The sequence below is a fragment of the Brachycentrus maculatus genome, unplaced genomic scaffold (genome assembly GCF_059751285.1).
Source record: "Brachycentrus maculatus isolate JH-2025_06_01 unplaced genomic scaffold, ASM5975128v1 h1tg000263l, whole genome shotgun sequence".
NCBI lineage: Eukaryota > Metazoa > Arthropoda > Insecta > Trichoptera > Brachycentridae > Brachycentrus > Brachycentrus maculatus.
In genome coordinates, this window is record NW_028281014.1 from 1,766,542 (window position 1) to 1,789,755 (window position 23,214).

The 23,214-nt window shown below is 33.2% G+C and overlaps 1 protein-coding gene across 12 annotated transcripts in view; it reads left to right on the plus strand.

Moving 5' to 3' along the window:
* Nucleotides 1-3,265: 3,265 nt before the first annotated feature.
* Nucleotides 3,266-23,214, plus strand: part of LUBEL (Linear Ubiquitin E3 ligase) — a 34,079-nt gene continuing 14,130 nt past the window's right edge. For 4 of the 12 annotated variants that reach the window (XM_088266241.1, XM_088266243.1, XM_088266248.1 and 1 more), the window contains exons 1-17: nucleotides 3,266-3,537; nucleotides 6,352-6,438; nucleotides 8,763-8,931; nucleotides 9,462-9,607; nucleotides 10,007-10,099; nucleotides 12,246-12,375; nucleotides 12,866-13,047; nucleotides 13,669-13,944; nucleotides 14,609-14,843; nucleotides 15,675-16,472; nucleotides 16,784-17,130; nucleotides 17,250-17,480; nucleotides 17,572-17,832; nucleotides 18,136-18,270; nucleotides 18,352-18,615; nucleotides 18,869-19,112; nucleotides 19,702-23,024. In XM_088266241.1, the coding sequence (XP_088122367.1) occupies nucleotides 3,532-3,537; nucleotides 6,352-6,438; nucleotides 8,763-8,931; nucleotides 9,462-9,607; nucleotides 10,007-10,099; nucleotides 12,246-12,375; nucleotides 12,866-13,047; nucleotides 13,669-13,944; nucleotides 14,609-14,843; nucleotides 15,675-16,472; nucleotides 16,784-17,130; nucleotides 17,250-17,480; nucleotides 17,572-17,832; nucleotides 18,136-18,270; nucleotides 18,352-18,615; nucleotides 18,869-19,112; nucleotides 19,702-23,024 (6,927 nt within the window). In that variant the 5' untranslated portion in view covers nucleotides 3,266-3,531. Of the gene's footprint in view, nucleotides 3,646-6,351; nucleotides 6,439-8,762; nucleotides 8,932-9,461; nucleotides 9,608-10,006; nucleotides 10,100-12,245; nucleotides 12,376-12,865; nucleotides 13,048-13,668; nucleotides 13,945-14,608; nucleotides 14,844-15,674; nucleotides 16,473-16,783; nucleotides 17,131-17,249; nucleotides 17,481-17,571; nucleotides 17,833-18,135; nucleotides 18,271-18,351; nucleotides 18,616-18,868; nucleotides 19,113-19,701; nucleotides 23,025-23,214 lie in introns of those variants that run through there. The other 8 variants (XM_088266250.1, XM_088266251.1, XM_088266246.1 and 5 more) reach the window with 7 other exon arrangements.

A 23,214-nucleotide genomic window follows, 5' to 3' on the forward strand; every position in this document is an offset into this window, starting at 1 on the left:
AATGATTTTTCGTTGAACAAAATGAAAAAAAGATCATGGCGAGATTTTATTATTCTTTTCTTATAAAAATCTTATCGACATAATTTTTAAGATTCTCGATCTAATGAAAAAAAAAATTATGAATTAATCAATGAATTTGCACTGCTCTTGTGCTTATATGCACTCCAATATGAAAAGGGAAATGGACGCGAAATAGGTAGGTACTTTAGGAGACGAAAAATATAGTAACGTGACATAGTACACACTGCTAATATGAACGAGTCCATTGAGGATTAAATTAAATCGACCATTAAAAAAAACTAAGTATTAAATTTGTTTTTGAACATTTTAAGTGTCGCCAAGTAAAATCTATTATTTTAAATAACTAGATAGATATTTTAGATATTTTAAAAATGATATAACACAAAATATGTAAATAACCAAGACAACATAATTGACTATTGAACACGGTAATAAAAAATAAAATAAAAACAAATTCATTCTTATTTATATAATAGGCACGGTTGCAGAAAATAAACCCTTTGTATTTGTATTTAATAATATCAATATATGACTCATTATCAAAATATAAATTCCAAAATTATCAACTTGCTATGGTTTCTTGTAGAGTTAAAGATTTGCACTGATCTATTACTATGTTATCAAGATTTTTAAAAATCTTAAATATGAATCCAATATTTATGTACTAAATCTTTATGTTGAAAAATTGGTTGTAATTATTTATTTTTTGTTATGAATTCGCACTCGATGATTATAAGTTAGAACCAACCCTGTTGTATTTATTTTTGTTGGGTAATTTTATTTTTAAAACTGAATTCATCTAGGTACTATATACTTACACCAGCAGATTTTTTTATTATTATGATTTAGGAAACGATCGTTGTGTACAGGTATCTGCATTTTTTATTACCATTTTCTATGTAAAACTATGGTCATCGATACATAATCCAGAATGCACAATAGGTGTATGTTAATAAACATATGTATTGAATTTAAAATTATATTAATATTAAGATATTTATAATTGGGGACGACAACGAAGGCGATACTGCAATGAACATATAAACAGAATGTCAGAAGACAGACTTCCACGTATCGCCCTTCAAGGCAACCCTGAAGGACGCAGACCCCCAGGCAGACCTCCGAAAAGATGGAAAGACAGCTGGGAGTCAACATCCCAAGAGCGACATGCGGAGGCACAAACAGATCCCTGGGATCTACAAAAAGAAGAAGGGTGAAATCTCAAAAAAATATTTAAATTTATGATATGTCATTTGCATTCTACATTTCCCATCGAACTATTGTGTCTTTTTTAAGATAGGAATTGCATTTATTATTTACCTTGTACAAGATTTATAGATCATTAAAAAAATATTACTCTGTGTATCGGCACAAGACGGATAATCTAGTGTGGGCCAATCAGGAATTTCTCAGCATTTGCTCATTGCTGAGAGAAAACCACGTAAAACTCCTCAGGAGTAGCCGGACTGTTGACTGTCATCAGCAGATCTTCCGTTCCACTAGAAAAGGGTTCGGCATTTTGTGTCCTAGCTTGGTTTATGGAACCAATAAATTATGGCGTTTGTTTCGTTGGTAATCATATCAAATCTTTGTAATAAAATTGGCCTAAAGGTCAAACCTCAAGGACGGTTTTATTGTTAGGCGAAAGATTTTCAAAATTGCATTTAGAGTGAGGTTGCAATTGTCAGTAGGTACATATTATTTCGTATAACTGTATCAACTGTAACTGACAGGCGCCTTGGGATAGTTGGGTAGACGCTCGACTGCGAACTGGCGTCGCGGTTTCGATTCCCGCTAAGATTTATTTTCAATTGATCTGTGTATTTGGGATGCATCTTTCACATTTACCTTTCCTATCCTTACTATCCTACCTACAGACAAGCCTCTAAAAGTACATACAGGCTTTCCGGGTTATTCCTTTAAAATACATTATATATGGTAGGTATATGTATATAATTTATCCCACAATATATATTGTATCGGTTAATATCAGATGGAGTGAGGTCACATGTTGCGTAGTCGTGTGGGATATATTTTTTTAAACATGTAAAATGTTAATTTTAGCCTGAATAGAACTTGTATCATGAGGTTACAGAGTGTGATGCCGGACGTTGCAAGCGGTAAATGTTTTAAAATTAATTTTGTCAGTTTCTTTCGTTTTTCAACAAATTTAGCGTAAAAAGTATAACTTCTTACAATACTTATAAATTTCATTTTTATAAGTATTGTAAGAAGTTATAATTTAAAAACCTATACGTCTGATCAAAATGAAACAAATACCATTTTGTAGATAATTTAATGAAATTATTGTAATAAATAAATCATTATTGCTCTTGACAGTTTTCTTCTATCCCTAATCATTTTTATGAAATAAAATTTTAGTAAAAAAATGTACTCAAACTGATTTCTTTTCACTCCAATGTTGAGAGTATCATACGTACTTATTATCTGTCTATGTGTGTTTCTGTTACCCAATCAGAAAAGAGCAGAGGTGTAAAAATATAATATGCATGAGAAAAATATTTGTACATTCTTACGTACTCTTTAAATTACATAATTGTTTGCGAGGGTAGATACAGTAAGAAATGCACAACAAATTGGACAGAAAATTCAATACAAATACCGTATCGTATTTCAGAATATTTAGCCAAAGGTTTCCTCTCCGTCGAACATTAATTTTAAGACAAATTATTCCCAGAATCTATCGAGTTTGACCGATATTCAGTTTAACGAGCTGCTCGCCGTTTACTGCTTGCTATTATAATACTTCCTCGATGTATTCCTTATTCCACCACAGTTTATCTAACAAACATCATTAATGTAACTTACTACTGACCCTTATTCGCACTCAGTGGTACATAGGGTACCGCATTATGTTAGCTTGACGTTAATTACATGATTCACGAGTGATCGGTCCTGCGCCCCATTGAATAAATATAAGAGTGAAAAATCATTTCAATTAATTTGAATCCCCTTGGGAACGAACCCGGACCTCGGTACATAAACGCTCTAACCATTACACTATAAAGTCGAACAAAATAAATGCATACATAAAAAAATACTGATTCTACTATTTGCCAGTGCATTGCCCTCGTTTTCACGCAAGATGCGTTTTTCTCCTCAGTTTTAATATCTCTCGATGTCCGCTTTCCCAAGTGAAAATACCGATTCCATCGCCAGCTTGACCCGACTACCGCCCAGTAGGAATAATAGACAATTCCCTTTAACTGGAAGATTCTCGGCCACCGTATGTCCGAGGCGAACGCCGGGCTCGGATGGCGGGCTACTTTTTGCGAGACGACAACTTGCGACCGGCCATATTTTGGGAGGTCTCATGAAGTCGGGCTGGGCGGGTCGCGGGTATTTGGGTCCGTCCGCCCGCGCCAGTCGACTCCGCGCCGCCCAGAGCTTCCCGTCCACCGGGACGTCCGAAACTCTGTTTCCTATGTTTCCACAACTCGCGCGTTCATGAAGTGATACTCCAGGAATACTCCCCTCTCGTGTGCCGCAATGAGTGTTAGTGATAATACCTCCCATATGTTCCAATAATATTACGTGCCATATTTTATTACAATATAAACGTCACTACAGCTCCTCAAAATACCTCTTGGTAATGTTGCCATGGTAATTATTGAAACTCTCTCGCTGTCCGAATCAAATGGTTCATAAGGCACCACTTGTATTGAGCTATCTCGATCATATTATCATCTTTAAAAAACGTTCAAACTGTTAAATGATATGGAAAATTACTATTGATGTTTTGACATACGAATTTTATAATCATCTGACCCCATGAGAGGTCCAGCAAGACCCAAGTGGATAGCAAAAAAATAAAGAAATTTTAGCGCAAAGTTTTTTTCTTTCTATTAAACTGTATTAATATTACAAAAAAACATGGATGTTATTTTCAATCTTTAAAAAAACTCGTTCGTTCTAAAATTTCAGTTCGCTTCACCTGTCATGGGTTCAAAAGCGATAGTGATAACACCTTAGTATTTATCTGTTTAGGCAAGGGTACATGCAAGTACATATTTAAATATTGTGGTTGTAGAAACAGTATGCTTATTTCATTTTATTGTGAGGTAGCTAGTTTTGTTCCTTATTCAGTAATGTCTACATTTCAGATACATTTAATATTAAATTGAGGCATAATAGTGATTTGTAGATAGACATGTAGATAACGTGTTATATAGATACGTGTTACATTGACCAGCATCACCCGGCCACAGCCGAGCCGTGACTCAGTACGCTTGCATTTATTTTGAGAGCGAGCGGAAGATGCTCTGCAGTAAATAATACACGGCTGTGAATAAATCTACTATTCTTCGTCTTTCCCTCGATTCCGTCAACAAAATGTTACTTACTATATCGAAGAATATTATATTAATTACCGCAATATCGAAGGTTAACAGCCAAATTAGGTTTTGACTAAAACATCTATCTAACCCTTATCCGCACCCCAATGGTGTATAGGGCACTGCATCATATAAATGCAGTGTTATCTTGATCGTAAACACATGAAGGAAATGTGATCAGCCCTCCGCTTCAGTTACCAGTCCAGGGTAATATTGAATAAATCACTTATATTTATTTTACCCCCTCTGGGAATCGAACCCGAGACCTCCAGACGGTAGCCGAGCGTGCTGACCATTACACTACGGAAGTGGGCATAAAACATACTTGAAGTATTTATTTACCCACGTAGATATTTAAATTAACATTATATCATAATTAGTTGTCCTTTGAAGCATTAATCCTGATATTAACCATTCGACTGTTCGGTAGATATATCGATACCCGGAAATCATATATTTCAGCATTTTTTTACATGTCATAATTATCCCGAGAGATGTCCAATTATTGACATTATTAAACGCATGTCCAATTATTGACATTCTCTAAAACCTTTGCCGTGATAATTACTAATTAGTGGTTATGATACCATTCTTATATTTTGTTTTAATTTCTCAACCAATAAACTGAAACATTTATTTGCAAATCTTTTGCAAGTATCTACAGTAAAATAAATTTATATAATATATTGATATTATCAGCTCTGTTAACTTAAATGTAAAAAAAAAAAGTGTGGTTTAAAAAGCTCTATAAAAAAATCCTCTTTATTCTGTACACATTATGTTTCCACCGTATTTGTTCATTTTTCACAGCTATACTTTTTTAGTTAATTTAAAGAATAAAACAAGCATGTACAATATGAACTGATCTATAAGTTTTTTTTAAATAATTTATGAAACTTGCACGAGTTAAAAAAAGCTGTATTTTTCCGCACAAGATTGATACATCAAAAAGTCAATTGTATGTTTAAATTTAAGTTCATTTCAAAAAGTTTAAGTTAATTTTAATTGGTCAAGTAGATATTGTTCTAAATTGACTCAGATAATGTACGATCGAAAATGTACGATGTTGTGCTCGTATGTTGCGTATGTTATTTTGACGCACCGTCCTAAAATCGTGACGCTATTTACATTTTTCAAATCCTTGTATTATAATTGATATTTATTTTTGTCTCGTACAAATATAAATATGACTACACTTTATTTTTCGTCACGGCCGTTCTGTTAAACTTCCTTGACGTTTTTTTAGTAAATTAAGGAAGAGATCTTTATACAGGCGTTACACTTCAAATGTATTTTTTATTAACCAAATTGGACGCCTTATTAACCAAGTTGGATGCCATGTAAATCAAATTGGACGTTATAATGTATTTTATAAAAAAATTTAGAATTTTTAAAAATGTAATAATTGCAAGGCGTCCATTTTGGTTTGTAAATCGTCTAATTTGAAATGAAAAACCTATATTACACATCGGAATTTTTAGTGGAAATTCGATATGGATTTATTGTTATTATGGTTGCATAATTGATATTATGGTCCGCCTCCATAGTGTAATTAATGGTCAGCACGCACGGCTACCGTACATCCCGGTCCCGAGGTCCCGGGTTCGATTCCCAGGGGGATTCAAATAAATATAAGTGATATTTTCACTCTAATATTTATTCAATATTACCCTGGACTGGTTGGCATCTGAAGCGAAGGGCTTATCACCTTTCCTTCATATATTAACGATCAAGATAACACTGCGTTTATATGATGCGTCGCCCTGTGCACCATCGGGTGCGGATAAGGGTTTGAAGATGAAGAATGGTTACATAGATACCTACCGATACCTTTGAATTTCTGACGTGTGTCTAAAAGCCTCTATATTTGATTGTGTTACGTTAACACAGAGTTAAGAAATACATAGACTTAGCATCTAGTGATTTGTAAAACAGTGTTAAAGGTTTAATAGAATGTGCCGGTAACCTTTTGTAGAGACCGCGGGAGCAGCAGCGGCCGCTGGCTTCAGACATAGGAGCTAATGGTCGCTTCAGAATGCCGCGGATGATGCCACAATGGATGGTAAATGACAAATCGCTCACTCCTTTCAAGAACGTCATAAATCAAAAATCGGCAATTTTCAGTTGTGCATGTTTTCGGAATGCCCAGAAAATGTACTATATCCCAGCAAAAGAGGTATATTTTTTACTTAATATTTACCCGCTACAGGGCAGAAAATGTTGTTTTTGCATTTTGAAGAAAAGGTATTGTTGAATTATTTTTTTTAATATATTAAATATTTTTCAAATGGAGAAAAAACCTTCAGGTTTTACCTAAAAATATGTGTTGCAAAGTAAAAAGTTTAATAAGTGGCTTGATATTTATTTTTAATACATTGTGTAATATTTTTAAACTTTAAAAACGTTCTCCTGAAAAACCAAGTTTTTTGATTTATGACGTTCTTGAAAGGAGTGAAAGAAATATTCATTTTATATGTTTATTTTTTAATGCTACAGTAAAAGCGTAATAAATGCATGCATTCAATAATTAAAGTAATTGGCATATATACGACGAATTAAAAAATACCATAAAAAAACATCTATAATAACAACAACATTTCCAACAGTCCGCTGCGTAGAAAAAATACTTCCGGTTTAAAAACTGGATGTTAACATTTTAAAGTTTATAATTTAAGGGCGATCACAACGCATTATTCTCATACTCATTTGTTTTTCGGTGTTGCTGTGACTTAGTCTGGTAAATGGAAAAGAATAAAAATGGAAAGCTCTCATTTCTAACATGTTTAATTTAATAATACTAGTGAAGCAATTAAAATATATCCATGAAATAACAATGCAATCAATAGCATTGAAAATGCTAAGTGACAACTTCTGTCAAGAAGCATGCTGCCTCACGAGCATTGATGTTTAGTATTGAGTATGTTGCTGTTACGTTTGACAGACGGCGCTGCCATTACGGTAAAAAAAGTTTAAACAATATATAAAAACACGTGCATTCGAATGCAACGTTGAAATTTCAAAGATGAATAACTCAAGGAAATTTAAGATTTTGAGCGATCGAAAATTTACTTTTATTTATTTAATTTTTCAGGCAGATAAACAAAATTTGACTTCCGGTATCCTAATTTTTTTCACTTTCAACTTATTTTAATTTTAGTTCACTTCTTTTAACTTATTGAATTGGACAATTTACAAACCAAATTGGACGTCATTCATATTGAATTGGGCGTTTTACAACACAAATTGGACGAAATTTATAAAAACACATTCATATTAGTACTACATATACCGCCAGTGTGAATACCTGCCAACATCTTTATATTCTAGACTAGCAAGTGCGTTAGTCGTGAAGTTGGCAAGCTTGCGCGACGCGCTGTCAGTCTGTGCGCGCGATGTGTACTGAAATTTTTAGAGAATATTTTTAATACTTCTTTGAATTATGAGCAGGTATTACTTTGAATATATTTTGAAAAAGTTTCAATAAAATACAATATAACCTCCTATTTCTTTTGTAAAAAGTTCGATATGATTTTTAAACATCCAATTTGATTTTTAAGGCGTCCAATTTGGTTGGTTAAACTTATAATTTGAAATGAAATACCTATATATGTGTATGAAAATACCCCGTTTCTTGATCGCGGCTGACACACGCGTCTTTAACACTGTAGAAATATGTATCTTTTGTGTGTGACCATCACAGATATATTGTTTGGCGCTATTCATGATTTGAAATTTAATTTCTTGGAACAGGATACTCGTATTGTAATATTTGCTTTAAACATGGCTGATTATTTTTTTTGTATATAGATATCTCTTGCAAAAATGACAAAATTTCCTTTTTTGGTCGATGATGATCACATTTAATTTAAACTAGGAAATAGTGATAACGGGTGGGGTTTGTTTAAATTCAAATGTGTTAGAGACGTAAAGGAAAACACAGTGTTTATAAATATTATAAAATTGCCAAACTCTATTGTATGTGTGAGTATAAACAAGATAATATGTAATAATCATTTTTGTATCTACCGCGAGAGCTGTGGCGGAAACGTCGGTGAAAATTTGATTTGAAGTTGATGGCTCAGTGTAGCCAACTGAAAAATGGTACATATGTTAAATGTGCTGGAAAGAGAATGAACCCGCATTTTTGCTTTTTCAGCAGTCATCCACGTTTATTTTTCTTAGTTCTTTTTTTGCTTCACTTTTTCGTTGAATCGGCCTGCTTCATTTTAAAAATGGAACTCGTTAGTACCTACTTACTTAGATTTTTTATAGGTAGGTACTCTATCCAAATACATGGGCACCACACACCTACTTGTCTGAAAAATTGTGTTTGTGAATGATTCATCTAAGAATCTAGTCCTTATGATTTTTATTGTATTATTTCAGAGAAACTCGGAATCGGGCAGAGCCGGTCCAGCTCCACCCCCTCCCCCTGCCACCCCGGGCTCTGCCCGCAAGCTTATGCCCCCACCCACTATCACTCCGGAGCCGGACTATGAAGTCATCGAATTCCCCTCTCAGCAATACATGAACGCTAATCTCAACCCTGGTCCAGGTTAGTTGAAAATAACTATCTTTCCCTTATCCACGCCTAGGATTGGAATTTTTTTGCACCGTTACAATTAAATCTTTGTCTGGTGGTTGTAATTTTGTAAAATGTGTGCATTTAATCAGTAAAAATACATCTCCACATATTAATTCATATCAACAGTTATAGTTTTTCATCTGCCATCTTAAAAAATAGAAATTACGATGCTCTTGATAAGAGCCTTCTTAAATTTCAACTGTGTACTGTCTTTGGGATTCTTCACCCATCAATTGAAGATTACGATAGATTAAGTACCAGGCGAGATGCCTTTCATGAGGAATATGAATTCTGGAAATCTTATTATTGCTTTTGTAAAATACGTCTACACTTGTTGTATTCAGCTTCCGTGAAACAACTAAAGCCATTTTAATTCCCACAAACCAAACAAACATTAAAAAATAGTTCTTACCTCAATAAAACTTGTGATTTCTCAGTTATTTTATTTTTCCTTTGTCATTTATTCAAAAATCTTAAAGTATGAAAATATTATTTTTTAGCCAAGAAAAATGATGGAAGGCACTGTGATTTGTGCGGCTCCTCTGAACCTGGAGTTCGCTGCCTCAACTGTAACGGACAGGTGTTCTGTACTTCCTGTGACGACATGTATCACCGACACCCCAAGAGGCAAACTCACATTAGAAAGGTGAACTACATACTTTACGTTACCAACTACAGTTGTTAACTGATAAATCAGGACTAGTCATCGACTCAATTTCAGACAACCAGCTTGGATGTTTTTTAAGATAAAGGTACACAAGCCAAGGCTACAAAAAATAATAACATGTGGGTTTTACTCTTGAAAATCATATCAAGATTACTGTATAAATTCAAGATAATTATATAACATGTGTTTTAATAGAAATTACAGCCATAGTCTACTTAAATTTTCTGATGATTTCCTTGGTATGGGCCTCCCATCTGAAATTACCATTGATAAGCTTGGTTGTTTAATTTATTGACTTACATTAGCAGTCTTCATCAATGTCTATGTCCCTTGTGTATAAATATATAAAATGACATCTGTTTTATTACTTATTTTTAGAGTATTGCAAATGTCGGTCAAGAAAATATCCGACCTCCTCTTCCACCGAAAGGTGTATCAACTCCACCGGTACCTCCACCACGTCGCAACAAGGTATCGTATGCATGTCACATCTCATAGAAAAACATTTTCTCCCTTTCCATGAAATTAAGAATATCTGGCCAACCTTTTGAATAGTTCTTTAATAAATTAAAGGTCTTGCATTGATCACCATTGCACTGCTACGAGTAAAATTTCACTTTGGATAATATAATGTTTCATGTAATAAATAATCTCAAATATTTCATGTGTAATGTACACCGAGTACTGTTCTTTGTTGTATTTTTTATAAAACATTTAACAGACATTTTATCTGAACTGAAAATTTCAAGTTTTCTGATTCATTGATGTAAATAACTATAATTTCTAATCCAACTTGCATGAACCACAATAATCTTACCATTTTTCATATTCCTTTAAAAATTATTTCTGAAAATACATTTGTATTCCCTTTTTTATCGTGTGCTTATTTTCAATGTGGGCAGCTTTGTTTCATATTTCACTTTGACTTCAGTTAAATGTATGAATATTTTCAGGAACCATTAAAAAACTAATATATATTTACCCCATGCTTCATTTCAGTAAATTGCAAAATGATCACCACAAACGCATGTTTAATGTAAATTTGAAAATGAAAATACGATTGCACAACTAAATTTATTTATCTTTACTGTTTTATCATGTACAAATAATGTATATTATATTTAACTATTATATACAATTTTAAACATATACAAACATAATAATATATTTTATTATTATTTTATTTATACGAAAATAAATGAAGATGTATATACATATAATAGTATATATATATAAATTTTTAGATATTTTTATTCTAGAGAAATATTGGATTGAACATATTCTACATACAAAATAATTATTTTGTACTCTTTTTGTATTTCCATAAAACCAAAAAATCAATAAGTTTGTTTGCAAAATTCGTTTATTAAAAATAGCATTTTTGTAAGGGTGATACATAGTATCATAACTTGCGAGTAATGTTATTATGTTAACAATTTTTTTTAGCTCATTCCCATGTGTCAGTCATTCATATATGCCACTGCTATATGAACCGCAAGGTTGAGTAAATTTTATTTTTTTAGGCACATAATGATGGCATATCTGGTGTCGTCACAATTATGTTTTTTCCATCATGTTGTGTGTTGATAATTTAATCCTTTATATCTCCCTTATTTTTTGACAGATTTCAGTAAAAAATTTACAGATTGTCCTGTAATATGTTTTTATATCAATTTAATTGCTAAAATAATCTGTGATAAGTACCCAGTTATCTATCATTGAACAATATAATGTTTGGTGTTAACTTAGAAACTCACATACGAAGATTAAAATATATTTTGTCATATTCAAAACAAAGTGTTAGAAACCCTCTGTGATTTTATTTGTTACTTGTGAAATAAATGTGATATTAACATGTACTGTAAAACTTGTGCTGTTTGATTTGAATTTTTGTTTATTTTTTTACTGCAAAATGTTGTTTATACTGTAATAAAATTGATCTTATCTTATAGCACAAGTTAAAAAAACAATTACTGGTGTAATGTACCGCTTTTACTTATTATTCCTTACAGTGAAATAAAATATTAACAAACATTTTTTTTATTTTTTCATTTGCATTTTATATGTCCAAATGATATGATAATGATGAAATAGGATAATAAAAAGTGAACTAGTTTATGTTTTTTCTAAGGATTTAAACAAAAGACGGTTTTTATTTTTTTTATTTTTACAAGTTTTCTTCATTTCATTTCCTTGATTACTTATACATTTTTTTTTCAAAACCATACTTGCATCATAATAATATTGACAATTATTTACCATTTAAAAAATAATCTTTTATAATATTTCAATAATGTGGGTACATGAGAATGGTTTCATATAATGCATATTTTTTTGTTGCAAAAAAAAACACACAAGAAAAAAAAATTAAAACTCATATCTATGTTTTTATTAAACTTGTTGTATAAAATAAATGTACATTGTCGGGCTTATTGCTTAAAAGCAATATCTTCCAACCAACACTATTTCATAATTGAATGCCCTAAAGATAGAGAGAGAAAAATTAAAATATTTAAAAATAACTCACTATTTGCAATTTGAATTAATCAAAAAAATACTCGTCATTATTTTCAATGTTTCTTGAAATACTACCCATCAAAAGAGAATTTTTGAGCAGGTTTCATCACGAAATGATAACATTGGAGGATCGCTTAGAAATGTTGCTAGTCCGATAAGTGACAGAGCGGCAACAATACAGAGAATGACATCTCGAGCCCTGCCACCCGTTCCAACTAACCAGTTCAACAGTAAGTATTTCCAAAAGTACCTACCTCAACACAAAACTGATTTCAGCTTCATATGGGACCATAGGTTGTATCTCTCCCCAGAGCTTTGAAAAAGAAAGATCTTTCATTAATAATTGAGGCTTAGATCTCAACCATTCTCAGAATGCCGCGCTCATGGCTGCACATATCTTCACACATATGAAGCTGAAATAAGTTTTATCTTTTACACTTCTTCAAATCTGACTCCGCTTTTATCGACAATTTGTTTTGACCTTTCTTGTGCGTAAAAATTTAATTGAAAAATTAAAGACAATTTGAATATATATCATTTGATTCTTATTAAATATCAATCATAAACCATATTGTATTCATGATATAATATTCCACTGATTGAATTGAACATTCTGAAAAATTAGTTATATATTTTATAACTATTCGTATGTATTCAATGTAATGTACAGTATGTATTTAAGAATACATCATCAATACAATAGTTTTACATTTTTTTCAGCAATGGGTAGACATGAACTGCCGCCAAAAATCGTACCGAAGGATACTCAAGCTGCAACAAACTCGGCTTTGCAACAGAGATACAAACGTCACCAGGAAATGATGAGAGGGACTGCACCAGATTTAACCCAAGACTTTTCCAGTATGAATATCCAAAGCAATCAAGGAATACGGAAAAATCAGGTATGACAATTTTCTTTCACAAAATTAAAAACTTTACTGAAATGACACAATAGAAAATCCTACTAGAGCATACTGCTGAATATATCAAATATAATTGATGTATTCAAAATGGCTGAAGATCCTTATCCCCATAATCATTAGTTATCAGTAAATACCAATACTTTTTAATTCCTAAATAAAATATTTTTCTTTGAAAACTAACAACCAACTTTAAGTGATCTCAGTAAACTCTTACAAATCAGCAGTGTCCAAGTTACACAAGCTAGTAAGAGTATGGGTATGCAACCCCGGTATCCTTTTCATTGTTGTTATTCTCTCTTTCCTACGTGCTATTCCTTCTCCATTTCCATTCCTAAACAGCAGTAGTATTTTTCATCCTGGTCCTTCATTTACGTTTTCTGTATGCCATCAAGTATATTTTACTCCTCTCAGATCTAAAGTGCAGGACTCAAATAACACTATGTCTAATTGATTTGGGACTCTATGTACTGTTTGAGTGTGAATAGGGGTCTATAATGAAAACTAACAGCTGAACCTTGTAGATTAAACATTAGTTTTAAACCAACGCAGATTTATTAAAAAATATTTATTAAAAACATTTTTTATTTTATCACTTTGCAGATATCAAACGAGATGAATACTATGCCAAATAGAAAAATGTCAAATGTTTCCGATCAAGCAGCTTTTGTCAGTGGAAGATTCCAAGATCCAAATTTCCAAGATCCAAATTTCCATGATCCGAATGATTTTGATCAAAATAACTTGCCAACCGCCCCGAGTCCTCAGAGATCACTGAAGCGAGGAGCAATGAGTGCTTCTGTATTCGACTTGAACAGTTCCGGAGTACCTATGATGCACCAACACATCCCACAACAAAGAATCAATCCAATGATACAAGTAAGTTTCCTATCATCACACTGTTTTAATTCCACCGTTTTAACATTACATCGAATTACATCGAATTACGACTTACCCAAAAAAAATATATATATATTTTAAGATAAATATCTGCGTTCTTATTTTATAACTATACAATATATTTCAGTTTCATACTATAATCCTATAGGTCCAACTATATGAAAATTAATTAGCAAAAATTAAAATAATTGTAGCTTTTGAATTGTGTTTTTGAGATAAATACAGCAATACTGATCCCTATTTCAATTAAATAAGAAGAATTTGAGTTATTGAACTATTATTTTATTTTTATTTAGACCAACGTTCAGAGGTAATATTTTATATATATTTTGACTTGTCAAAAAATAAAACATGAGGAATTATTTTGTAATTCATAATTTTTCAGACAATATCGGGTTTTGGTCCTGTGGTCTATTCGCAGACTCTAAATCTGAGTTTCTGGGTTTTTTATCTGAGTTTCCTCCACTACTTGATACCTATTTTTATTAACGGGCCGCTTAGGCATACGAAAATTGTATGAAATTTAAATGTTTATGGATATAATAAGAACACAAATATTTTTCTTTAAACTAAAAATAAAAGTATTTTTGCTTGGAAATCTAAATGACTGAAATCAGCGCAATTTCAAAATGTTTTATTTTAGGCCCAATCAATGGCTCAGTTAGGCGGATGTGTGAACTGTCAGCACCAGCCACAGAACATGGTCGGGCCCCCGCACCCGATGGAGTGGCACCCGTGGGCCGGGCGCTACGGCAGCAACATGAGCCTCAACCTGCCGCACATGCCCCCCGACGGCTTCCCGCCCTCCCCTATGTGGATGGGGCCTTGGGGCATGCCTATGTACCCCGCCGCTGCCATGCTGCCGCCCCAACATAATGGTAAGATCATCACCTAACAAGTTCTTGTATTTGTGTTTGGGTTAACACCAATACAAAATAAATAAGGGCAGTTTTTTTCAAACTTATAAGTAAAATGGTTGGTCACTGTCACCTTTTTTTAAAAAAACATTATTTTGAGTATGCAAAAACTTACAATGACATTCTTTTTCTCCTTTTTTACAGAATTGTTTGTCAAAGAACCATTTTTTGTAAATATTAGCATATACAATTGATAAGTATTGGTAACACTGAACCAACATCATGTGGTATATACCCAGAACAAGTACTTTAATATAATTTATACTATATTATCAAAATGGTTATCCATAGAATTTTTGTTTATATTTCTAACTCTAATGGTGAAGACTGACCGAAGCCATTTCGTCGTATCGTAAAACGTTACAATGCGAGCATTCGTAAAGTCAGTGCAGCGAGCCGAGCGCTCCATCCATAGTTTCGGATGCTTGCTGATGCTCGCCACGAGCGATGTTACGACGTTACGTTACGACGAAATGCTCAGTCTTCACCCTAATATTTTTTAAATTTATGATCATTTTAATAGTCAAATTGTCAGGTTGGTGGTTTATAAAATCAATTTTAAAATATTATCTTACATTCTTATCGTTACTTCCAAATGGTCAAATAAAATATTATTTACATACCCTAGGTACATTCTCTTAATAAAACACAATAAAGGTTACACAACCAATTCATTTTCAAAGTAGTATTCATCACATACGGGAGTAGGGATTTAAAAAAATTAAAAAATGACCCAGAAGCTAGAAAAAATATCTGAATGAAGTAGTTTATTTCATAATTAATTGATTCCAGGAATGAATAGAGCGGGCACGACTAGCAGAACCCATTCCCGAATGAATTCGAGAGCTGCGTCACCGACGGCCAGTATCAGGTCCAGACGGTCCAGAACCAGTAGGAGGACTAATACAGAACATGATGACATGTCGGATGCAGATGACGACCGGAGATCTACTGCGAGAAGATCGAGCATCAGGTCAGACAGAAGAAAACAATCCGCTTCGGACTTTCCCAAGGAGAGCATCCTGAGACCTAACATCCAGCAAGATGTCCGGCCCAGTCCAACTCCTGAACGAAAACAATACATCCGCCGCACGAGCGATACATCAGATGGGAAATCTTCAACTCACATTAGTCCAGAGTTTCATGGACCCAAGAGTCGCTCGTCCGTCACAAAAGAGATAGCGAGTACTAGCACATACACCTCTTCAGATATTGATTCTGATAGAAGAAGTATATACAAAGAAGAAGTTTTACGCGTAGACACTCTAGAAGATAAATTAGAAGCACCGCCTCCACCGACCCCACAGCATCCGTGGGTATGTGAATATTGTACGTATGTAAATGAGGCGGGAACACGAGTGTGCGACGTCTGCTGTAAAACTCCCACGGCCCCCCCTACACATTCTAATAATGTTTCCAAGATTGATAAACGATCTGAAGGAAGAAAAATATCCAGCGGAGAGAGTTGCACTTACGACAATACCGATAGTGAGGCTGGAACTCGGCAGAAGCCCTCGTCTCGTAAAGTTGCACCTAAAGCTTCGCCCGAAACAGATTCCAACGATGAATCCAATTTACAAATTGCCAAAGGTAGGCTCAGAAAAATATCATTTTACCCCGGTACAAAGTAGTGTGACAGCTAGTTCCCCGTGACTCCATTCCTGTGTTTGTGTTTTATTATTTTAGAATTACATACTATTTTTGTGTGATTGAAACTTCGTCGATACATTTGTCTTCATGCTTATTACATTATATTATCATAATAAGTTTTCATGTAAACACAAAACATTATAAAAGCATTTTACTTACTTTAAAGACTGTATATTTGATGAAAGTTTAATAAATATATTGAAGAACTGAAAGGACTGTTTGCTTAATAAAAGCCGTGGTATAATTTATAGGTGAAAATATTGAAGCGAGATCTTCGGCCTCTTGGAAAAAAGGTGAACGGACAATGTCTTCCATGTCTGAACCTGTCAAAAGTATAGAAGAAAACTCTCTGAAAGATTCCAGGATATCGGAAAGTAATGTCGTGGTTAGGGTAAAAAATGTTAGTCGAAAACCTCAAACTGAGAAGACATCCACGGGTTGTGGACCATCGCCTCCAAGAGAAATAGAGGCATCGAAACCTGTCATTCAAGAGAAACAATTTGAACTAAATCGTCCCAAAACACCTTTATCTGAAATTGTTAAGAAAGAGACAACTTCCACAGGAACTTCTCCGTTACCTCAAAGCATTTCTACTCAGGTATAATGTCAAATGAAAATAAACATAATATACAAAGATTCCAAATACTCAAATCTTTTAGATATAATGGCATATTTTTTTACATAGATATTGATCATTAATATGATTTCCATTGACAGACCTATGATGTCATCCAAAAAAAAGAACTCTCCGATTCATCAACTAAAAATGATGGTAATGAAAGTGTCAAAACCAAATCAACAGAAACTGGAAAATCAAAAAGATTTAATAAACCTTCAAAAAGATCGAATTCATTACATAACTCCAGAAAGCGTGATGATGACCAGTGGACAAACTCGCACAAAAGTGATAGATCATTGAGTCGCATGTCTTACTCCAGTGATACTCACGTGAGTCAATCTTCATTGTTGGCTGATGATTTATATAAAGTATGTGCTAGTGCTTTGTTTTTATTCATTTGATTATTTAACAAAATTCCAGAGCATACCAACCACTCCTCCCCGAGATGAGAGTCCTTCGCCGTATGCCAGATTCAATAATTTCCCTCCAAATGATATGAAACAGCTCGGGCACTTGGGACCCATGAGAAGTCGTTCCAACTCGCTGTTGGCCACAAATTTCGGGACAGGAATGAGTGCGCCCACTTCTTATAGAAGTAGTATGGATCTACGGAAGCCCGACTTATACCGAGAAGAACAGTGGAGGAATAATTTTGTTGATCCATTTATGTATAATCAAATGGTGAAATAATTTATGTTTTTTAAAAACTTAAATATTATTATAAAAATGATATATTATTATTTATTCTATATATTTTATGAATTAGTATGAAAATATTTAAAATGCTTAATATATACATACATATATATATATATATATATACACATATTATATTATATATATATATAAAAATTAGTATAAATGTGTGTTGTGGAGATCAATTTTGCAAGCTTTTACATTTGTAGTTGTAGATGATACTCAAACTATGTAGATAGTAAAATTAAACTGATGCATCATTTTTTAAAACATTATTCTTTCCAACAGAATGATTATGTTGGATATCCGCAAGACCCCCAGTCTCGAGATATGTCACATAGCTTCATGATGGAACAACTAATTCATAGAAGGCAGAGTGACGTCATGAAGTCTCAAGGAATGGAGTTAGTCAAGCTGTTAAGGGTAAGTAAAGAAACATTATTAGTATTTTCACAATTAAACGCCCATCCCTTTAAAGTAATGTTGCAACATTTCGTCTTACAGGAAGCGGAACTTAACAACTTTTCTGCAGAAGAACTTCAAATTGCGATGACCAGCGGAGGGACACAAAATCCAATTACTTGGTTGAAAGATAATTGGTCACAAATGGTTGAGACTGTTTTAACAGTGGCTACAAATTATGGAAGAGAGAGCAAAGATAATAATGTAGGTACAATATCCCACATTGAAGCCAGAGAAGCTTTGAAAAAACATAAAGGAAGTGTCTGGCAAGCCGTCACAGAATGTGTCGAACAAAGACAAAAGAAGGTTAGCATTACAACTAATACAATAAATTTATTAAATAATATAAAAAACCTTAAAATATAGAAGAAATTTTTACAAAAATTTTAAAGATTATATTATTGGTTGAATATTCGCCAAGTCATTCTCTTGATGATTGAGATAAAACCATAAAAATCAGTTTCTTAAGTTTCTTTTCTGAAATCAATTTCCTCAACTCAAACCTTCTGGAACACCTATAATTATTTGCACCGTTGCATAATATTGTCTTTTTCAACAGTTCACTGAACTTCAAACCAGGGGTAAGTTTACAAGGGAAGATATCCTTACATGTCTCACAGCACACCATGGAGACATGGAGGCAGCTTTCCTTGAACTGAGTAAGACTCAGCTGAAGCCATTTCTAATGAGGATATGGGGGCCTCCTTCAGGGGCCGATAATGAGAGTGGGAATAGTGCGGTGTTGAGGGGGGAGCAAGAAGGTGATACTCAACGCCTTCCTGCGGGGAAACTTGGGGAGGATGGTAAGAATTTTTATTTTTAATCATTGACAAATACATGCATATAAATTAATATCACTCAATTAGCATATAGAGGAATTTATGACAAGCGTTGTTTATTTCTATGTTCATTCTTTTTACATTCTCAAAGCAGTGATATGTATAAGGGTTTAAAGTTAAGCAAGTTTTTATTTCTATGCTCCTCCAACTTTGAACTCTATGATCACAGCAGGGGCATATTTAATTATATTTGCATTGACTAAGTATTTTTTGTTATAACGTACATTAATGTTCCTTAACTTTTTATATGAACATCAGAAGAAGCATTCACTTTTATCAACACGCTACTCATTCCTGATGTAATGACATGTAACACCCATAATATTTTAGTAGTTTGACTATACTAGACAATAATTCGAACAAATCATCTGCAAGTTTTTTTTTGTGGTCAATGCGAAACTTGATCTGCGAGTAAGGTTTCCATCATTGGGTTGAATATACATAGTATGTAATATGCTTCGTTATTTATTTCCCTTTTCTCAGTGGTCATAGATAAGTCATTTCAACAAGTTCTATGGCATTATTTAAAAAATAGGTTTCTTTTAATTTTCAGTGGGTTTGTCAGGTCCAAATTCTCTACTCGAATACATAAACACACATGCTGATCAAGCAACATTGGCTAAAGAAGCCTCTTTAGAAGCTGCTAGATCGGTAAGTGTTAATAATAATTTGGTTATGCCACAAAACTCATCGAGTCCTCAGGTAACTGAAACCCCATCCTCCTTAAACCAAGTTTCAATACCAACTGAAAATCTCGTATCGAACTCCTTTGATCAAGTTTCAAAGTCGAGTGAAAACAACTCACCTTCAAATATGTCTCCGTCTCTTCAATTATTGACCAGTTTAAAAGAGCTTCTCCAAAATGCAAGTGATCACAAAACCCAAACAGTATTAATGGATATTGGTAATATTGTGAACCAATTAGATCATCAACGAAGCCCACAAGTAGAGCAAACATCTTTCTCTCCAATTCATAAGGAAGCCGATGTGTCGAATAGTGTTACAAATAATTCTAGTGATAACTCTTTAATAACAAATAAACTTCAAGATAATAAAAATAAATTGAGTGCCGATAAAAATATTAAAACTCATTCTAATCAAGTAAAAGCAACAACATCGTCAGAATTAACAAGTCATGCAATAAGTCAAGAAACTGTAAACAATCCTCATGTTGAAATAATACCCGGATTGGATAAAAGAGCTTGGGGTGATGTCGTGAGTGAGACAAATGAAACGATCCAAAATCCTATAAAACCAGTAAATGCTACTGAAAGCAGTGAATCAGACTCTGATAGTGAGGAGTCCCATTCTAAATCTTTAGATATATTGGATAATGAAGGTGACAACAATTTAAATCAGGTAAGACAAACAATTCTAGTAGAAAAAGAAGATATTGAAATAAATAATTCATTCGAAAATGAAAATGTTCAGCTGATTGTTGCAGATAATATAGATTTAGATCTCACCACAACTGTTCCCCTACACAACAACAATGTAAATAATCAAGATAGAACTACTGTAATTGATGAAGAAAAATCTGAAATTATTTTAACTGAAAATGTACCACCACACCCAAATTCAAGTCCTGATTCAAATAAATCCAATATTGAAATAGAAACAAATGTAATTTCTGCAAATAATGAAAAGGATACAGCGCCTAAATTAGCACAACACCAGGAAGAAAATATTCATGACTCGAGCAACGAAGATAACTCAAGAAAATCACAACCTCTCTTTAATATAATGGACGATACTCATCGATTAATTCAGCAAATGAGAGATGAAATTCAGTCAGATATTGCAACATATACGGAGACTTCAGATGATGACAGCAGTGGATCTGAAGATACCGAAGAAAATTCTTCCGCCTCTTCCGCAATGCCACAATCTAGCGCACATGATCCGGACAGTCACGAAGATGATGTTCTTTCTTCAGAAGCTTCTGAGGAAGAATCTGAATACTCTTCTACTGAATCTGAAATGACTGACGTAGAAGATAATCACAACATAAACATAACAATGGAACCTGAAGCTGAATCCAACAACCAAGAAACCACCCGAGAACAAAATAACAATAAAACTCACGAGTATACTTCTGATGAATATGACAAGTATGAAGAAGCAACGAATAAATCGGAGCGTGAAGTTTCAGAAAAAGAAAATAATTCCAAAACAGAAACAGAACACACTTCTGAATCTGAATTGGAATGCTCTGAAAATAAGTTACAAGTATTTGATGATCTGATTCACAATCTTCAATCACAAGTTGAACACATTAATGATAGCTCTACTTCAAATAACAATGCAAACACAGTTTTAAGAGACAACCATGTATTAATTACTGAAACTATTCCAAATGAATTACCGACCTTGATACAAAAAACTGAATATCAGAAGAATATTCAAGATGTTTCACAATCTCAAAGCAATTTTATTGCACCCACGGTGACGAAACTTAATTCGGAACACAGTAAAGAACATATTGATAAATCAGTAACAGAAAGTGGTCATAATAGTAAAGAAAATAGTTCAAATAAAAATATCACTCCCAATCATTCAATAAAGAACAATGAAGAGGCAGGCAATCAAACTGAAACGCCAAATATTGATGATTTATCAGACCAAGAAATTATAACAGAAAAAAATCATTCAGAAATTCTTGCAAGCAGCAATGCATGTAAATCAGACAATGAACCTGCCGGTGAATTATCTGCTAAAACAGATTCTCCCAAACTTCTTCATACTTCGGTCCATAGTGCGCAAAATTTGCCAGCTAACAGTTCAAATCTAGAGGATTTTAATAATAATGTTACTCCTGAGTATTTTCCTGTAACTCATGAACCCCCAATTATTTTAAAAAATACAGAAATTCATACAAATTCAGATTCTAGCAATATAGGTGGGGAAATAGCGATGATCAATGGAACAGAAAAAATGAACAATTCAGATGATGATCCTACTTTGGTAGTAGACAATGAACCATCAGAATTAGTTACTTACGAATCTAACACATCAGAAACATCAAATACGGATGATAAAACAGATTTAAAAAATAATAATTCTCCCATACCTTTTATTGAAGATGATGTTATTCAAATAAATTTAACTCTTCAAAAATTAACATCAGAAAAAACAAATAATGATACTTCTACTTCTACTACAACTGCTACAACTAGTGACAATCTCAACATAAGTCCCGCTCTAAATAACAGTGATGTCGCATCTAAAAATAATGTTAGCAATCAAAATAACCTTAAAGTTGGTGATAAAAAATCTACAGTAGCAAAAAAAGCTTTTGTATCTCAAATTCCAAAGTTAGAAAAGCAATCGAATAAGGCAAATTCCAAAGCTCCGTTAAAAACTAACACGAATAAAGTGGCCACTCCGCAAACAGATAAAGTTTTACCATTTGGAAACGTTCAAAGTGGGCTAGTTAAAAAACTTCAGCAAGGTCTATTCAATAAAGTAAATGTTTCCATTGGGAAACCTGCTCCAAAAATTCCAATTCCTGTTACTTCAAAACGTACTGAAGTAAAAAGTAACTCATCGGCTGATTCGAAAAAAGATAATATGAACAATTCTTCAGTTGATGATTCACAACCAGTATCACAGAACAATGATATAAAGGAATTAGAAAAACCTAAAAAACCAAAGCCATTCTTTTCGGAGACATGTCTGAGTGATGACTACTTCACAGATGATGATGCTAAAACGCTAAAATTAAAAATAGTACCCGTGTTGCAAAAATCTGTATTATCTGTTGAAGATAAAATATTTGAAGAGCAGAAAGAAAAAATAATACCTGGTCATGTACTCTTTGTAAATAAAAAGTACATAGATATATCAGCAATTCATTTGAAAGAAGACTCTCCAGAGGTCAGTTGTGTAAAGAGATTATTTTGTTTTTATCATTGAATTACTTTTTTTGACATATCTAATATAGGTATTAAGTTTTAATGGCCCTCGAAACGACTCCAATTCAAATTTAATAAATTAACAAATGATGTACTAATATTTGGGTATTCATTCAACATCCGATATTATCTATTTCAAATATGTATCTGTA